Source organism: Vidua macroura, chromosome 15, assembly GCF_024509145.1.
Source record: "Vidua macroura isolate BioBank_ID:100142 chromosome 15, ASM2450914v1, whole genome shotgun sequence".
NCBI classification, from domain to species: domain Eukaryota; kingdom Metazoa; phylum Chordata; class Aves; order Passeriformes; family Viduidae; genus Vidua; species Vidua macroura.
In genome coordinates, this window is record NC_071585.1 from 8,595,664 (window position 1) to 8,611,111 (window position 15,448).

The 15,448-nt window shown below is 39.5% G+C and overlaps 1 protein-coding gene across 12 annotated transcripts in view; it reads left to right on the forward strand.

The window, feature by feature from the left end:
* The window catches only part of RAPGEF6 (Rap guanine nucleotide exchange factor 6), a 120,986-nt gene that overhangs the window by 15,969 nt on the left and 89,569 nt on the right, over positions 1-15,448 (forward strand). For all 12 annotated transcript variants that reach the window (XM_053990942.1, XM_053990951.1, XM_053990947.1 and 9 more), the window contains exons 2-4: positions 9,247-9,317; positions 9,924-9,980; positions 10,903-10,986. In XM_053990942.1, the coding sequence (XP_053846917.1) occupies positions 9,247-9,317; positions 9,924-9,980; positions 10,903-10,986 (212 nt within the window). The remainder of the gene's footprint in view (positions 1-9,246; positions 9,318-9,923; positions 9,981-10,902; positions 10,987-15,448) is intronic.

The window sequence follows — 15,448 nt, forward strand, 5'->3', positions numbered from 1 at the left end:
TTGCTTGAATTCACAAAGAAGTAAGAAATTACACACAGAAAAATCATAAATGTGCCATTAGAAAAATAACAATATTCTTATCCATTTGTATGAAATTCTGACAATCAATAGGATGGAAAAAAGCTACAGTAAAGTGCTGTTATTGTGTCTGTCAGTCCTTCTCTGTGTGATACCTGTTGAGCTGTAGTGTGAGAGCTCAGTTATAACATTCACTTGCTGCAAAGACACATTGGGCAGAGCGCAATGACAACGTTGTCAATGGAGTGTTTATGTGTTAAATATGAACCAGCAGTTGCTAGTCCAAGAGGGAGGAAAGAGAACAAGAGCTAGAGCATTTTCTGCAGTAAGAGCAAAGTCATGTGTAAGCAACAGCTCAGATGTTTAACATGTCTGAGCTGCACTCAGCCTCACTCCCAAGTTGTCATGATGGATAAGCACAGAAGTGACCTTTGGGTTCCATCCTCCACCTCCCCTCTCCTTATGCCCAGGTTCCTGTAACAAATTTCTTATTTAATAAGAATGTACCTTTTTCCCCTAAATGTTTCAGAGTTCTGACCTTTCCTACCACAATTCCTTCTTTTCTTAAGAAGAAATTTCAGGTGTTGACACTTTCCTCTGAAAAGAGCAGGGAGTTTATTCGTGAATCAGAGGAGCTGATGTTTTGGAGTTCTGACCAAAAGGTTTTAACTGAAATATTGCTATTTGATGGTTGCTTGTCCTTTGGAAGGGAGGTAGGTAATTCTGATAAGTGGTCAGCTGCTTGACTAAGAAAATGTTGATTGAACTAGAAGCCACCTATTTTTTTGGTGGATTTTAGGTGATTTTTCAAGAGCCTGGGTTAGGAGGCTGGTTTTACCATCTTTGTACTATTTAAAAATGTTTGGTATAAAGTCTTGCTCTTTGATAGGGGATAATTTTGTATATTCTGTGCTTCCCATCCTGTTGAACTTCAGGAACTTGAAAACTCAAGTTTTACAACTCAAAAAAGGGTTTTTGAGGCAACTTTCTATTATCAGCATTTAAGTCTGAAAGATATTTTAAAATTAAGTAATGCGTGTCTGGGAACTTTGTGGTAGTGTTTTAGTCGAAGGCACTTTTTCATAGCTGTACTTTTATTCTTAGCTGTGGAAAGGGCTGAATGGTGCTTCAGATACTCAAAACTCTCCATGATCTTCTTGCTTTGGAGCAGTGACATTTGTTGTTCTGTCTCTCCAGTTCAGGGCCCTTGCTCTTTCACTCTGCAAAATCAGCTTTTCCAAAGGAAGTTTTTTCCTCTGGCAAAGTCAGGGTTCCAAAATTGCTGACTCTCTGATGAAACAGCAGTAGAAATAATATAAAATTTCCCCTCCCTCATTCCTTTAGATGTTTTTCTTTCTACCAAAGTACTGTATCAACATAATCCAGGGTTCTGAGGTGGAAGGTGTTTATCTGGATTGGGTGTGGGGAGTGATTGGTGAGTAGAGAAACTTTTTGTTTTATTTTCATGTGGAAAGACTTCAGTTCTTTCATTTTGCTCTTAGAAGTATGCCACTGAATTGAGATATTTTCAGTCCATCAAAAAGCTATGATAGTGGCTCTCGAATCTATATTTAAAGGTCTGGCTTTTCCAAATTTTCTTAAGGATAGTTTGATTCTTAGGAGTGCAAGTCTGTGCCTGTAGCCATGTGCATGTTATAATGAAATAATAGAAAATAAAATATAAGGAAGCTATTTGCCCCATTGAGGGACTTGTTATTTTTTCACAAAAAATAAGATAAAAATCCAAGTGTGCAAATGATACTTCTTACTATCTGCAAAAATAAGAGCCAGATTTTAGTTTTCTGTTTGTGGCTATACTGTTATTAACAGATGCTGTCAATGGGAATTGCTTACAAGAGTGAAATGAAGGCTCTCTTAATCTCTTTTCCCCTATATATGGATACATACAGTATATAGCGTAAAGATACTTAAATAACTAGACTGACACTTCCTCATTTGGAAAAACCAGTATGTGTCATTTGTATAGGTAAATGGGAAGTTAAGAGTTTAGGGAGGAGTGCTCTATCATAGTCAGGATATGATCCATAGTTGTCTGATGGACACAGGCTCCAGGAGTCTGGGGACATCTGAAAGTCCATGAATCAAAGAATTCAAGTTCTTGGTCATTTGAAACTGTTCAGCTTCTTTATCAAATAGATGCCATTTTTTTTCTGAATAATGGAATATAGCTCTGAAGTAGTTGAACCAGTTTGTTGTATACAAATGTTACTGTGTGCAGTCTCAGGCAGTGGCATAAGATCATGCAGGAGTTTGCTGTTATGTTCTCTGAAAGGTTCTTTAATTTGGCTTTTTGAATTAGTGGTGTTTCCTGCATGGAATGATGCAGCTTAATTCCTCAGATGTGCTGGTTAAACTCTGTGATTCTCTGCAATGTACTTTAATGTCCTTCATTCATAAAATTTTCTTTTGTCTGACTGACTAATCTGTCCTTTCTCTTCCCTAATTGTGTCTCAGTGCTTGTATTCAGTTTTTATTTTTGTTTTTAAGTGGCCTCCAGCTAAATAGGAGGCTACTTTAAAGTGAATTGTTACTTCAAGTGAAGAGCCCTGAGCTGACATTCTATTGCATCACTTGCATTTTCATTGAAGTCCAATGTCTATGCCACTGAACAAGGAGAGTAAATAAGATAAGATGGGAGAGTTGCTTTCCAGTTCATCTCATCATCTTCTTTTTAGTTTAGGAGCTGTATACTCTGTTACACATGTTTAAGCGGATTTTTTTTCTGTTCCTCCCACAAGTTTTGGGGGTAGCTGACAGTGTGTAGGGTGGCCTCCTTGAACCAACATCCCTAAAGTTGGTGAATTTGCTCTGTAGATATCAGAATGTGTAAAATATGGATCAGAGAACTACAACATGTTTCTGTGTTTTTATTTCTGGTATTACAGTATCAGGAAAGAATTTGGGAGTACTATTTTTAAATTGGCTTTAAACAGAAACTAAAGGAAACAGCGCGGATTCCAGCCTTCGATGAAGCAACAGGAAGGGAAGCAATGAAAACCATAAACCGTGCTGAGTAACATTTCCTCTCTTCTGCTACACCCCCCCACCCCCCAAGGGTGACAAAGTCTTTATTGAGCCTGACAGGATTCCTAATAAAAGCTGCATTCAATCTGTATAAGGAGCCTGCTGAATCACTGAGAAGCAAGTAATGGCATTGGGCTGGAGGGAACCTCCCACTTAGAGCTTACACAGCTTGTGCTCTGTGCTCTAGGAATCACCTCTGTTTGCTTTACTGAAATCTAGGCACTTTAAATAACAACTTAAACACAGAGAAATTCAGACACTGTCCAAGAGGTTATTAAAATCCTTGTCCTGAAACCAAATGAGTGCTTGATTGTGCTGGCGTTTGTTTCCAGCCTTGTTTCTGCTCAGAGCACTGAAAAGGGAGAAGCAGCTAAGCAGCACACAAACAGGAAGGTACCTTTCAACCATGCAGCTTCCTTCCCTGGCCGATTTTGTACCTGATGGTCTTTCTGTATGCCATTGGAATTTGGGAAGCTGTTGCCATATGGTTTAACTGTTGGTTCAAAGACAGAAATGCGTCTCTATTTCTTTTAAAGTATACTCTCAGTCATATGACTGGATCTCTAACATATCTTCAGAAAATACTAATATTTTGTTTGCTCTGAAATATATAAAATATGCATCCTGCCAACTGCCTTAGCTTGGAAAAGGAACAGATGCAAAATCCCATCAGTCATCCTTTGTGCTTTTGTAGAAGCAGGTTCTTGTGTGTGACCCAGGGAATCCTGGGTGGCTCAGCAGCCTGCGTGGGCTGGCTGTGGGGAGCCCTGAGTGAGCCAAGCTTATGTTCTTGCAAGAGGAATTTAATGTGTTTGGGGTGGATTGAGAGACAGGTTTTGTGCAGCTCTTTGGGACAGGTTTGCATGAGAGAGCAATCTGTCTGGAGCTTGCTGACACAGCTGGTTTTACATGCAGCTTTGAAGTGCTGGTGCTCTGGTGCAGGTTTCTGCTCTTTTCTCATTCCCTGAGCAAAACTCCAGACTGACTGAATAACATTTGCCAGTCTGCTTTCTTTGGGACCCCTTGTTTCAGGTTCAGGGTGGATGTAGGGTATCCACGAGGCCCAGGCTCGCTGGGATTTGGGAGCATCCCTGAGTGCAGTGAGCAGCTGTCCCTTGGCCAGTGCGGGGCTGGATGCAGCTGTTCCGGAACTGGGCTGGCTCTGCCTGCTGGCACGAAGGACAGAACATGGCAGGCAGTGCTGAGAGGAGTCTCTGGGGATTTAGCGCTTCCTCAGCATCCCTAATACCTGACTGCAATTACTGAGGTTGTCTCTATGTGAGATTAATCAGAATTTACAACTATGAGGTCATTTCAGAACAATTTATTTTCCTTAGAAATAGACTAGATTTCCTGTTTAGTGTGTAATAATAATAGTAATAATAATATGTTACTGGAACACCTGGCTGGGGTCACATAAAGTGAAGCATTAGTTTTGTGTTTTGAGGGGCAAATTTGCTTTTGATGCAGTCATTCCATCCTTGTTTCAGAGCTGCTTTTTTTTTTTTTTTCTTTTTGTTTTGTTTTCATTTTTTATTTGGTTTCTTGGGGGGGAGTTTTGGTGTTTTTTTGTGTTTTTTTTTTTTTTTTTTTTTTTTTAATGCTTTTACTCCTTTTACCCCCTTTTACCTCCTGCTTTTAACACTGCAGGAAGATTTGTCTTGGACCTTGTTGTGGACTTAAAGTGTCTGGGTGCAGGTCATGTGAATTACAGTTGTGCTGGCTGGAGTTGTTGTTGGTTGGGAAACTTTGTGGTCAGAACTCCATGCTCGAGACCACTGTTGTTCCACTGGAGCCTCAGTTCCAAGTTTGCAAAGATGTTTCTTGGATTAAAGGCCAGAGATTGGGTGAGAAGAGGGTGAAGCAAAAGGATACCTACTTGCAAATTTTGCTCATCGTTGCTGTTGCTGCACTGTTGGTGCTTGTTCAGAAACATCCATATCTTGGTCATATTTTGAAAAGATGCCAATAATGAAACTTAAGGGTGACCACCACTTCCTCAGCAACTTTGAGTTTGGATTATATTTTTCTGATGATTTTTCTGGCTGACTATACTTACTTCTTTATTTTAAAAAGTTACATCTTAACAATGAAGAAACTAATATTTCACCATCCTTGCAAAAAAAAAAAAAGGAGTGAATTATTTTCAAAGAAATGTGTTGGGATGGTGGTAGTTAGCTGGTGGCTTTACTTTTGTGTAGTGAGTTTTTAGTTGATGCTTCTTTTATTTTCCCCTGTTTTGGTATCTCTGAAAGTTAGCATCTGGCAGGGAAAATGAGAAGTGGTCTGGGTATTCAGGTGGCTCACTTCTAACTATATTGGGATGAGGATGTTACCATAAAAGAATAGATATTTATATAACATGTTATTGTTACTAAAATCTCTGTGTTTTTATACCACCTTTGGCTGAGCAGCTGGTTAAGCTTTTTGCAGGAAGCCTGTGAGTGCTGGAGCTGATAAAAAGTGGTGCTGAAAGAAGCTGAGGCTGCTGCTGACCACACTTTTGTGATAACAGCGCCATCCGCAGAGCCATCCCTTGGTTTCTGCACTGCTGCTGAAGCCCACGCTGTTTCTCATACAGTGTACTCTGTCATGGGAAGAATTTGAAGACACAGATGTCCTCTGCTTTTTTTAAACACATCTGCTGTGAGAACTGGAGGCAAGGAGTGATCTGTCCCGGGCAGCTCGGTGCAGGATCACTGCGGTCGCGGTGTTCACGTTTCCTCTCTATGGTATAGAAAATCTCCTTTCTCACAGGATTAACAACTGCCTGATTACTCTCTGCAGAGTTTCCCACGTTGCCTTGAGTTGCTGGAGCTGCAGTTTTAGCAAGTTGAATAGATAATGTGAGTTGCTTTCTCTGTAAATAACCTTAGTCAAGGTTGTTTCTGTCAAAGATTGAAGAATCTGTTGTGGGCATAGCATTTGCAGGTAGAGCCTGTGCTTCAGTTTTAGCTATTGTTTCAGCTCTGAAGAAAAAGATTGCAAAATAAATTCATACTGACCTTGTTCTTTAGCTTAGAGCATGTAGAGAAATTGTGTTTCATTAATAGTTGTGTCTCGGTTGGATTTTGACAGAAAAAAATAAGTAAAGAGATTTTAAGGAAGGATATGGGAAGGGGCTGTAAAATTCTGGCAAATGTTTTGTGTTCTGCTGATATGATGCTGAATGTTGCCCTTCGGCATCACTTTTCGTAGTGAGTATCAGAAAGTGTCTGTGAAAATGATCTCTACCCTTTGAACTGAGGTTATGTGCTTGTCCACTATTTAGAACTGCTGCGGTGAAATAAATGCTTTTAAAAATAAAACTGAAAATCATACTAGAAGCAATTGTAAACTTTGAATTAGAGAAATAAATGCTTTCAGCTCTGTTGGAGAAGGATTTTTGGGAGCATGGTGCAGCTGGACTTCAGCCTCTATCCACGAGGTGGCCACAGCTCCTGCCCATGTCCGGCCACCCTCGGATTAATTGATGTTCCTTATACAGAAGAGACTCTGTATAGTATATGAAAGGTAATTTCAGTGCTATTTTAAGCACTTAGTCTGAAATGAGTTGGAAGTATGAAGAAAAATTCACAAGCTATGACTGATTTTCATAGGTAATGGTAATTTTCATTTTATTGTGAAAAACTGGGATATATGCACCACATGCACTATACCGTCCCGTGTTAGAATCTGAAGTGGCATGTGAGGGAGTGGAGGAATTCTACCTTATTACATCTATTTAAACAAGCAAAAAAGGCTTTCTACCAAGACACGGAAAACAGATTAGATGGGTACCTTTGAGGTACTGGCAGAAAGAGGCACCTCACAGCCCTTCCCAGGAGATTGCTGAGTTAGTTCTTTTGCTCAGTGGCACCCAGCATCACTTTTTCTGCATGACTAGGGGTGGGGCTTGCTTTAAAAGTCAGGTATTTTTAGGGAAAGCATTACAGATCCTGATTTAAAACCACTTATAGAAACTGCTGTGCAAGTAGCCAATGTGTTTAGCTTGTTGATGCATCACCTGGCTGGGTAGTGAATTACATTTATCATGTAGTTTTTATTTATCAACATTAGAGCAGTAGTAGTGGGCAGTGTAAGTTGAATGCCTTCTGCTTGGTGAGGGAATAGGAACCTTTGCCTTCCCTGTGCTGCTCAGCTGTTCCCTCTGCTGCTGCTGCTCATCTCCACAGATGAGGTTGAAGTTGGGGGATGCTTTCCAGACATGTATCCCTTTAAGCAAATGTTTATCTCTTCAATTTACCAACTGTTCATCAAGCTCTTCAGTGGATCAGTACAGCAGACCTGTGTGCTGCAGGTGGAGTGCAGGAGTCAGTCCAGGCTGAGTGAACTTGCAAAGGGGCTGCATTCTGGGGAATTGGAGAGAATAATTTACAAGTCAGGATGTGGTCATTTTTCATATGCAGAAGTTAAAAACTGTGTGATTACAAGGGGAACATAGGCTCTTGTTCTGCTTACAGTTTTCTGTAATTCATAACTACAGAACTGTTACATCTTAGTCCCAGATATGTAAAAAAGTACTGGAAAATGTAGGAAAGCCTATATAGACACAATGAGTTATGAGGACTTAAAAAAATTCAGCTTTAATTTTAGTACCAAATACTGATTCTCTCCTGGCAGCCCAACTTTCACAGGAGTTGTGAGTATTCCTCTTTTGGCCTGGGAGTCAGATATTACTAACTATTTAGCCACTGTATGGCCTGAGTATGTAGTTGCTGCATTTCTGTGCCTGATGCTTTCAGGTGGAGAAGTTGAGGCAGTTCCCTGCTCAGAAACAGGGAAAGTTATCTGAAATGCCCCATTGGCTGCCAGGTGCCCACCTCTGACAGGCTGTGGTGTGTTTGGAGTCTATCCATAGCTAGTGCTCCTGGATGGTTTCACAAACAAAAACATGTTTGTGGCAGCTTGGATAATTAAAATGAGATTGGACTGTGTGAAATGAGTACTTTGTAAATGTGTTACAAATTCAGGCCTTCTGTTTAATTTTAATGGGATTTGGTAATGACATTTAAAAAAAAAAATCAGAGTTTTATTGGTTTTACATGGTCTGCAATTACATCTGACCTTTCATTTGATACAACAGTCCATAACAGTTATACTGCTAAACATGGACTATGAAGCCAAAGAACTTTTCTGAAGTAAATCCATTGTAAATTCTGAGACCAGCATTCATATTGATTTATCTTATGTAAACACTGGATAAATGCAGCACTTGAAAATTCAGAACATACCTTCCAAGGCCAAGCTGGAGAGACTGCCCTGTGGTATATAATGATTTTGTTGTGTGTGTATTTGGCTCTAACAGCCCACCTGTTCAGGACAGTAAATTAAGAGATGAATAGCCCTAGTGAGCTGTTCCCTGCCATGTGGTCTGCACCATCAGCACAGATATTTTTGTGACTGAAGAGGATTCTGTCTGGTGAGAGGTTTAAACAGCTGTATCTCCTAATTACAACTTCTATGTAAAGTTCAGTTTATAAAGCGAAATAATATTCAAGTTTTAATACTTTTGTTTCTATGGTTTCTAGTGAATGACACTGGTGTGATATTGACTAGTGGTAGTAGGAGTGAAAGACATCTAAAACTTTATGGTTTTCATCTTTGCCAAAGAGTATTTTGGAGTACTTTTTGATGTTCAGACGTGGACTGGGCTGAGCAAGAGAGGCAGTAGGATGGTGTAGTTTGTAGTGGGCCTGCCAGCTGGGTCTGAGGTGGACATGAAAGAGTTTTTCCCGTCCAAATATAACCCCTTTGCTATGAAAAGGTACTCTGGTGGTTCTCTGCACCCTATATAGTGGCATAGGTTTTTCACTGGTTTTGAAAAATTCCTTCTTTAAAGAGATCTCAGAAGGTTTCAGCAATTTTTGACCTTGGGTGAACAGGCATGCTCTATTTATCTTATTCCATGTGTTGCTTGCTGCTGTATCCATTCACATAAATAATATTTTGAGAGATATTTTTAATAGATTCTTTTTTCAGGTCAATGTTTATGCATCAGTTGCACTTCACTCTTTTCACTGCCACAGCTCAAGTGCAGACAGGGTTCTTCAAGTCTGTGTGTGTCCTGACCTATCTATTAATCTGAGCTTTGTATAATTCTGTGTAATGAAAAGTAACACTGAGTGATTAGATGTGAATGAGTTTGCTTATGTGTTTGTTTTTTTTTTTTTTTTTTTTTAGGACTTGAATACTATCTATTCTTTCCTTCATGGGCTGGACATACTATCACATTTCAGGGAACATCAGCTAAGGTGAAGTACTCTGCAGTTTGTGTTCTTTAACACACTTACATCTGTGACATTTTGTGGAGATAAGCAGAGCTTTTGTCTGCCTGCAGTTTGAGGTGGCAGAGCATTGGCCAAATCCATTGCTGAGTTAAGTCACTGCCATAATATGGCAGAGAATGTAAACTAATTAGTTCTTCTAAGAGGGAAGGCAGAGCTTACTGCCATTTGCCTACAAAGAACTATGTAGACAGTGTCCTGTCTTAACTCAGATTACAAAAGCTTTTTAATGCTTCAGACATTCTGGTGGTCTCAAAATCCATAAAATGGAAGGCCAACAAAGTACAAAAAGTGCTTTAGAAGTATTTTAGTTCTTCAGTTCTGTTGCTAATTCCAATGTGTGGGAGTGATTTAAAAACTTGGAAAACATGCTGTATATTATCTATTTGGATGATGAAGAACACCGTAATAATTTGAATTTTCCAGTTAAGCACATCCTTTGTTTAGAACAAAAAAATAGTTGAATTTGAAGTCTTAAGAGCCTGAAAGTGATTCTACTGAAATGCAGTGATTAATGTCTTATGACCTTCGGGGATTAAAATTGAATTTAAACTTCTCTTCCTCTCCCCTCAGAATAATGTCGTCAAGTGCCCGCTATGAGAGGTACAAGGGCAACCAAGTTCTCTTTTGGTGAGTACATAGCACTGGTTGGGGTTCTTCAGCAGAAATGTGGGCAAACCCAATGTTTTGCATGTTGTTATATATATGTCATTTGCTTTTCTCATTGTCAATAATTGATTAAAAGCTTTGGCAGAGGTGCTTGCAGCAGTAAAGCAGTGTTGATGTTTGAGAGGTGCCCATGACCTTCCAGCCCGGCTCCCAGGGAGAGCACAGGGGGGTGTATGTGTGTGTCAGTGACACCAGGTGACAAGGCACGCAGTGTCCCCTCTGCAGTCTGGTGGCACTCAGTTCAGTAGGTGGCACTGTATCCCTGGAGCTGGCACTGCCTGCACGGAGCAGCCTGTACTGGAGAGGGCTGGAGCTCAAACACCATCACTTTACATTGCAAAAATTGGTATTTTAGCTTATGGTTCTCTAGGTTCTTCCTGGGAGGCAAATATGCTTTTATTTCCCTCATATTTTAGCATTGCTTATGGCATATTTATCGTCTCATAGCTAGTCCTATCTTTCTGTATAAGGCACAGCTTCCAGCACACCCGAGTCTAAATGAGATGTCACCTGCTAGTTGGTGTGGTGGGTGTGTGTGACACACACCTGCCCCAGCAGCAGGTCAATATCTGTGTGTGGGGTTGTGTCCTGTCCTGTATTTATAGCCTTTATGTATACTTTCACTGGAATAAAATGTTTTTACTTGAAATTTCATTTTAATAAAGTAAATTTTTAAGCTGAGTTAAATGTCAAAATGTAAAGTATAAAACATTCCATATTTGAATCTTTAAAAAAAAAAAATCGTGATCCAGTTGGAGTTCCCAGGTTCTTCTATTGAGCTGGTAGAATGATAAATCATTATTTTACTACAATAATATTTTGGATAACATAATTCTAAGGTGCTGTAAGGAGAAGTACATATCAGTGATTTCTTTTCTTACAGCTCAGAAACTATTGCAAGATGCTGGTATATCCTGCTTTCTGGATCTGTGCTCATGAAGGATTCAATGTTTTTGCCACCTTGCAGGTAGGTAAAATAATTGAGTTATTGTTGTTATTTAAGGCAAGTTTTTTTTTTTTAATGCTTCCTATGTATTTGTGTTACTGTAATTTTTAAAGAATTTTAAAGTAATTTCATAATTTTGTTTTTTCTAAAGTTTGATAGTGAAAGAAATGTTCAGCTAATTCAATTAAAATTTTCTCAGACTTTTTCTGCATGTTGAAATTTCTTTGTGTAATACTGCACTCAATCTAGTTTGGCTTTTTAAGTTTGTAAGAGAATTTGTAGTCAGCTTATTACCTTGGGATATCTTTGGATAATCTGTGCTGTGTGACTGTTCTTGATAGAGTTCCCTGTCACAAAAATACGACTGCAGATCACACAGCTTTTGCCGTTTGGTCAGAGGCTGTATTTAGTGGCACATATGGTTTCTATGTGAAGCAAGAAGGGGCCAGCAGCATCAGCTGTGCAGAGCTTGTGCCAGGAGCCCGTCTGTGTCCCGGGGCTGAGACAGTGAGCACTGACATGCTTTCACTGCAGCACAGTATTAGCCTTGAGCTGAACTTGGGCAAGGAATGCCCTGAGTACCCAGAGTAATACTCTGCTTGACCTTGTACATCAGTCATTTTTATTTCACTGTTTCACTTGACTCAGCATGAGCTGACCATGAGTGGATAGACTTAAGGCCAGCTCCAGCTTACACACATTTCTCTATACTTGAATTTCATAGTATGTACTAGTAAGAACATATAGGACTGAATTTTTCAACTCAGTTAATTGTAGCCTGGATATCAAACACTTAAAGCTCCTTGAGTGACTGAAGGTCCTTGAATAATATTGTCCAGAGGAGCTGTGGCTGCCCCATCCCTGAAAGTGTTCAAAGCCAATTTGATGGGGCTTGGGGCAGTCTTGTCTAGCGGAAAGTGTCTTTGCTTATGGCAGGGGGGTGGGACAAGATGTGCTTTAAGGTCCCTTTCAACCAAAATCATACTATGATGAGTCAATTATAAGTTCAGGAGTACCAGAAGTGAGAATGTGGCATGCTGGTATTTACATAAAAACTCTCTAAAATCATGGTTTTGCAAAACCTGGAGTAAGTCACTTACAAGCACCATTGCTTGTAAGGTTTCTTGATGAGGGTGGTGAAAGGGTCACCTGTTAGATGGAGCTGCTGGCAGGTTACAGCTTATAAAGGGTGGTTCCTGGGATGTTCTGTCTCCTTAGATGGTGAGATCACGTGGAAAGGAAGAGAATGGACTCCTGATAGGTGTCTAGGGTGTTCAGCTCACTTCCATTTTGTTTGAAATAGTCATGTTTGTGCATTAAATAGAATGTTTTTTTTTTTCTTCAGTAGAGTGGGATAAACTTCAGTTACTTTCCCTGTTTGGAATACCTTATCTGTCACATTCCTAGTTGAGGGAACTGCAGTCACCAGACACAGGCTAATTCCATATGAAATAGTGCCTTGGATAAGTTAGTAGTATTCTTTCATAATTATAATTAGCAGTATTTTAATTACATTTGAAGTAATACTTAATGTCACTCTTTATTCTTTGTCCCCATCCAAGTTCAGAATGTGAGTCATTCTGAACAGAGGCTTAACTACACATCTGTAAGAAAGCACAATATTGCCTTTATTCTCATTGCCTCAGGTATTACAGAGCTATTGTATCACAGGAAACAAAGATAACTTGCTGCCATGTTCTCCTTGCCTGATGTGCATATGATCCTAGACCTGTAATATGTTTGTGAAATAAACTTTATGGGAGAGTATGCTGTGTGGGACTGCTTTATCTGTGCAATCATTTTTCAAAATTCAGCATTGCACTAGAAACTAACTGCCCAGCATTAATTATATAATAACAATTATATGGGAAGCTGCTGTTACAATTGATTGTTAGTGAGATCCTTGCAGTCTCCATAAATAATGGCAGCTACTGGAAGGTGGTTATGGTTTAATAACTGTTTGGTGGTATATCCTCACAATACTTGTCCTTGTTCTGTCATCTGCCCTGTGATTACCTTGATGGATAGGAGGAGACTGTAGTAGACAACTGTAAACTTAACCTGGAGAAGATTCTATCCTGCTTTTTGCCTGCCACCTTTCATCCACTGTCTATCAGAGCTTCGGGAAACTTTATTTTTTTCCTGCAGAACTCTTTGAACTATATTCTCTGGAATCCAACCTGAAAGAGGCTTAGCCCCTTGAAAACATAAGGAGATGGGCAGTTACTGCTTTATTAACTTTGCCTAAGTATTTGAATGAGTATGAATGGAAACTGGAGCTCACTGTGCTTTGAAAAGGGCTTTTTAATTGACTTGATGAACTTGTATTCAAGTTGTAATTCAGAAATTGGTTTAAAAATTGGAGGAGTAAAACTTGCATCCAGGCACAATAAATCTATTCAATATTCTGACACTGATGCTCATGATGAGAGAAGCCCTGCAAGATTTTTAAGGTAAGATGCACATCAGTCAATAATACCAGGTACAAAGATGGCATAATCTTGATTACCCTATTGCCTGGAGAATGGATTTGTTAATAGATTTGGCATAGGAGGAGAAGAATTTGCTTCTAAGATGAAAGTGATGGCTGGAATAAAAGAACAGGATTGACGGATTTGTGGAAGGAAAATCATGTCAGCAAGTTAAAGAGGTTTTGTGTTAACCTTGCTTGTTAATGAAGATAATTCATGTGAACAGGATATTTGGAGGAGATTACTCACAGCAAGATTAGCCATAGGAGATATATCAAGGACCTGGAGGAACTTTTGAAGCCAATTATGTGGCTGACAGCCTCCTACAGCTGTGAGAATTGAACCTCCAAGGGAAAAAAATACAAACTCTTGAAGCATTCAAGATGTAGTCTTACTAAAACAAACACTTCTCTTTTCCCTGTCCTTCCAAAATCTCTCAAGTGGAGAAAATTGGAATCATTGTTCTACTCATGTACTGCATTTCTTGGCTAAAAACAATTGCTTTACTTAAAATGGCCTTGTGGTTGTGTGGTATCTTTTCATGGGAGTTGTAGATGCATCAATGACTCAATCAGCCATTTCTCTTTTCTTTAGTAAAAGGAAAAGACCCAAATGCTTAGATCAAGAAAATGGTCATAAAGAAAGAGGAACTCCAATTTTGCATCTTTCAACTCAGCTTGGGTTGAAATTATTTTAGCTTGTTTCGTATTAGTATTTGTGAATAACAATATTTTTATTTTGCAACTGACTGTGACTTAATAGTGACTGTTAGTAGTGTTTACATCTATTCTGTGTGAAGTGCCAGAAGTGCAGAAAATACTGTGCTTCTATAGGACTGTCAGCATTGGAAAGTAAGAATGTGAGATTAAAGATTTGCAATTTGAAGAATCTAAAGATTAACAAAATGCCATAATTTAAATTCTGATTTACGTAACTTTGTTCTCAAACATATTTATACCTCAAATGCACTATCTAAAGTCAGATCAGTTTTGTTTCTGAAGCCTGTAGTGCTGTATTCTGCAAATACTTGTGAATTTGTACCATTTGCTGCAAAAGTAAGCCAGTGGCTCAGAGCTCCTGTACTCCCAGCTTCTGGCAGTGCAAGGTATACTGGTCTTTTTGTCCCCTGATCCTTCCTTTTCAGGTTTAACTTCAATACTGCTTCTGCTTAGACAGCACCTGCTGTGTCCAAGCTCTGTCCCAGGGCTCCTCAAACTCTGCTCTTCCTCTTTCCCATCTCCATCCCAGTCGCAATGTCTGGAGTGTGAATAATCTTTTTCCTCCCTCAGCTCCCATGGTCTGGATCCATGTGTGCCAGTCCCCTGCTGCCATACAGTAAACCTAATTTCTGACAAACTGGCAGTTCCCAGTGAGGTTCTGAATTGTGCTAACTGTTGCCATAATTGGGATTTAAGTTTCTTACTGTGTGACTCTAAATATTGCAGTCACAATACAATACTCTGCGTGTATGTTTGCTTCACACTGGAAAGCTCTTCCCAACTAACTGTTGTGGATGATATTCTCTGCTCTCTTAAAGGGAGCTTGAGGCTTACATCCCTGTCCTTATCAAGTCTGAGAGATTTAGAACTCAGCACAGGATAGAAGCAGTGGTTATTCAGTGCATTTGTGGCTCTGGATGAGGTGATATTTTCCTTGGATATTTCTGTTAAGTAGTGGCTGTAACTTGTAGCATTGTCTGACAGCCAGTAAGTGAAGCAACAACTTGGGAATGCTACCAATAAATGTATTTGTAAAACTAATTAATTCAGATTGAGTTGTTCAGATTGAAATTCTTCTGGCAGAGCTAGTGCTGGCATGAAAATTCTCTGAGGGAAAAGGGAATGTGGATGAGAAGAGGCAGCACACCAGGGAAAAGCTGTGTCCTGGTCTCCCTAAGTGTGTTGGGCTTGCTGATGTTGAGTAAGGGCTGGGAAGGTGCTGCAGACTAAGAGTACATGGTGCATCTTGTTTGATATAGACTAATCTTCTAAGAAAGTCAAAAACTAAAGAAA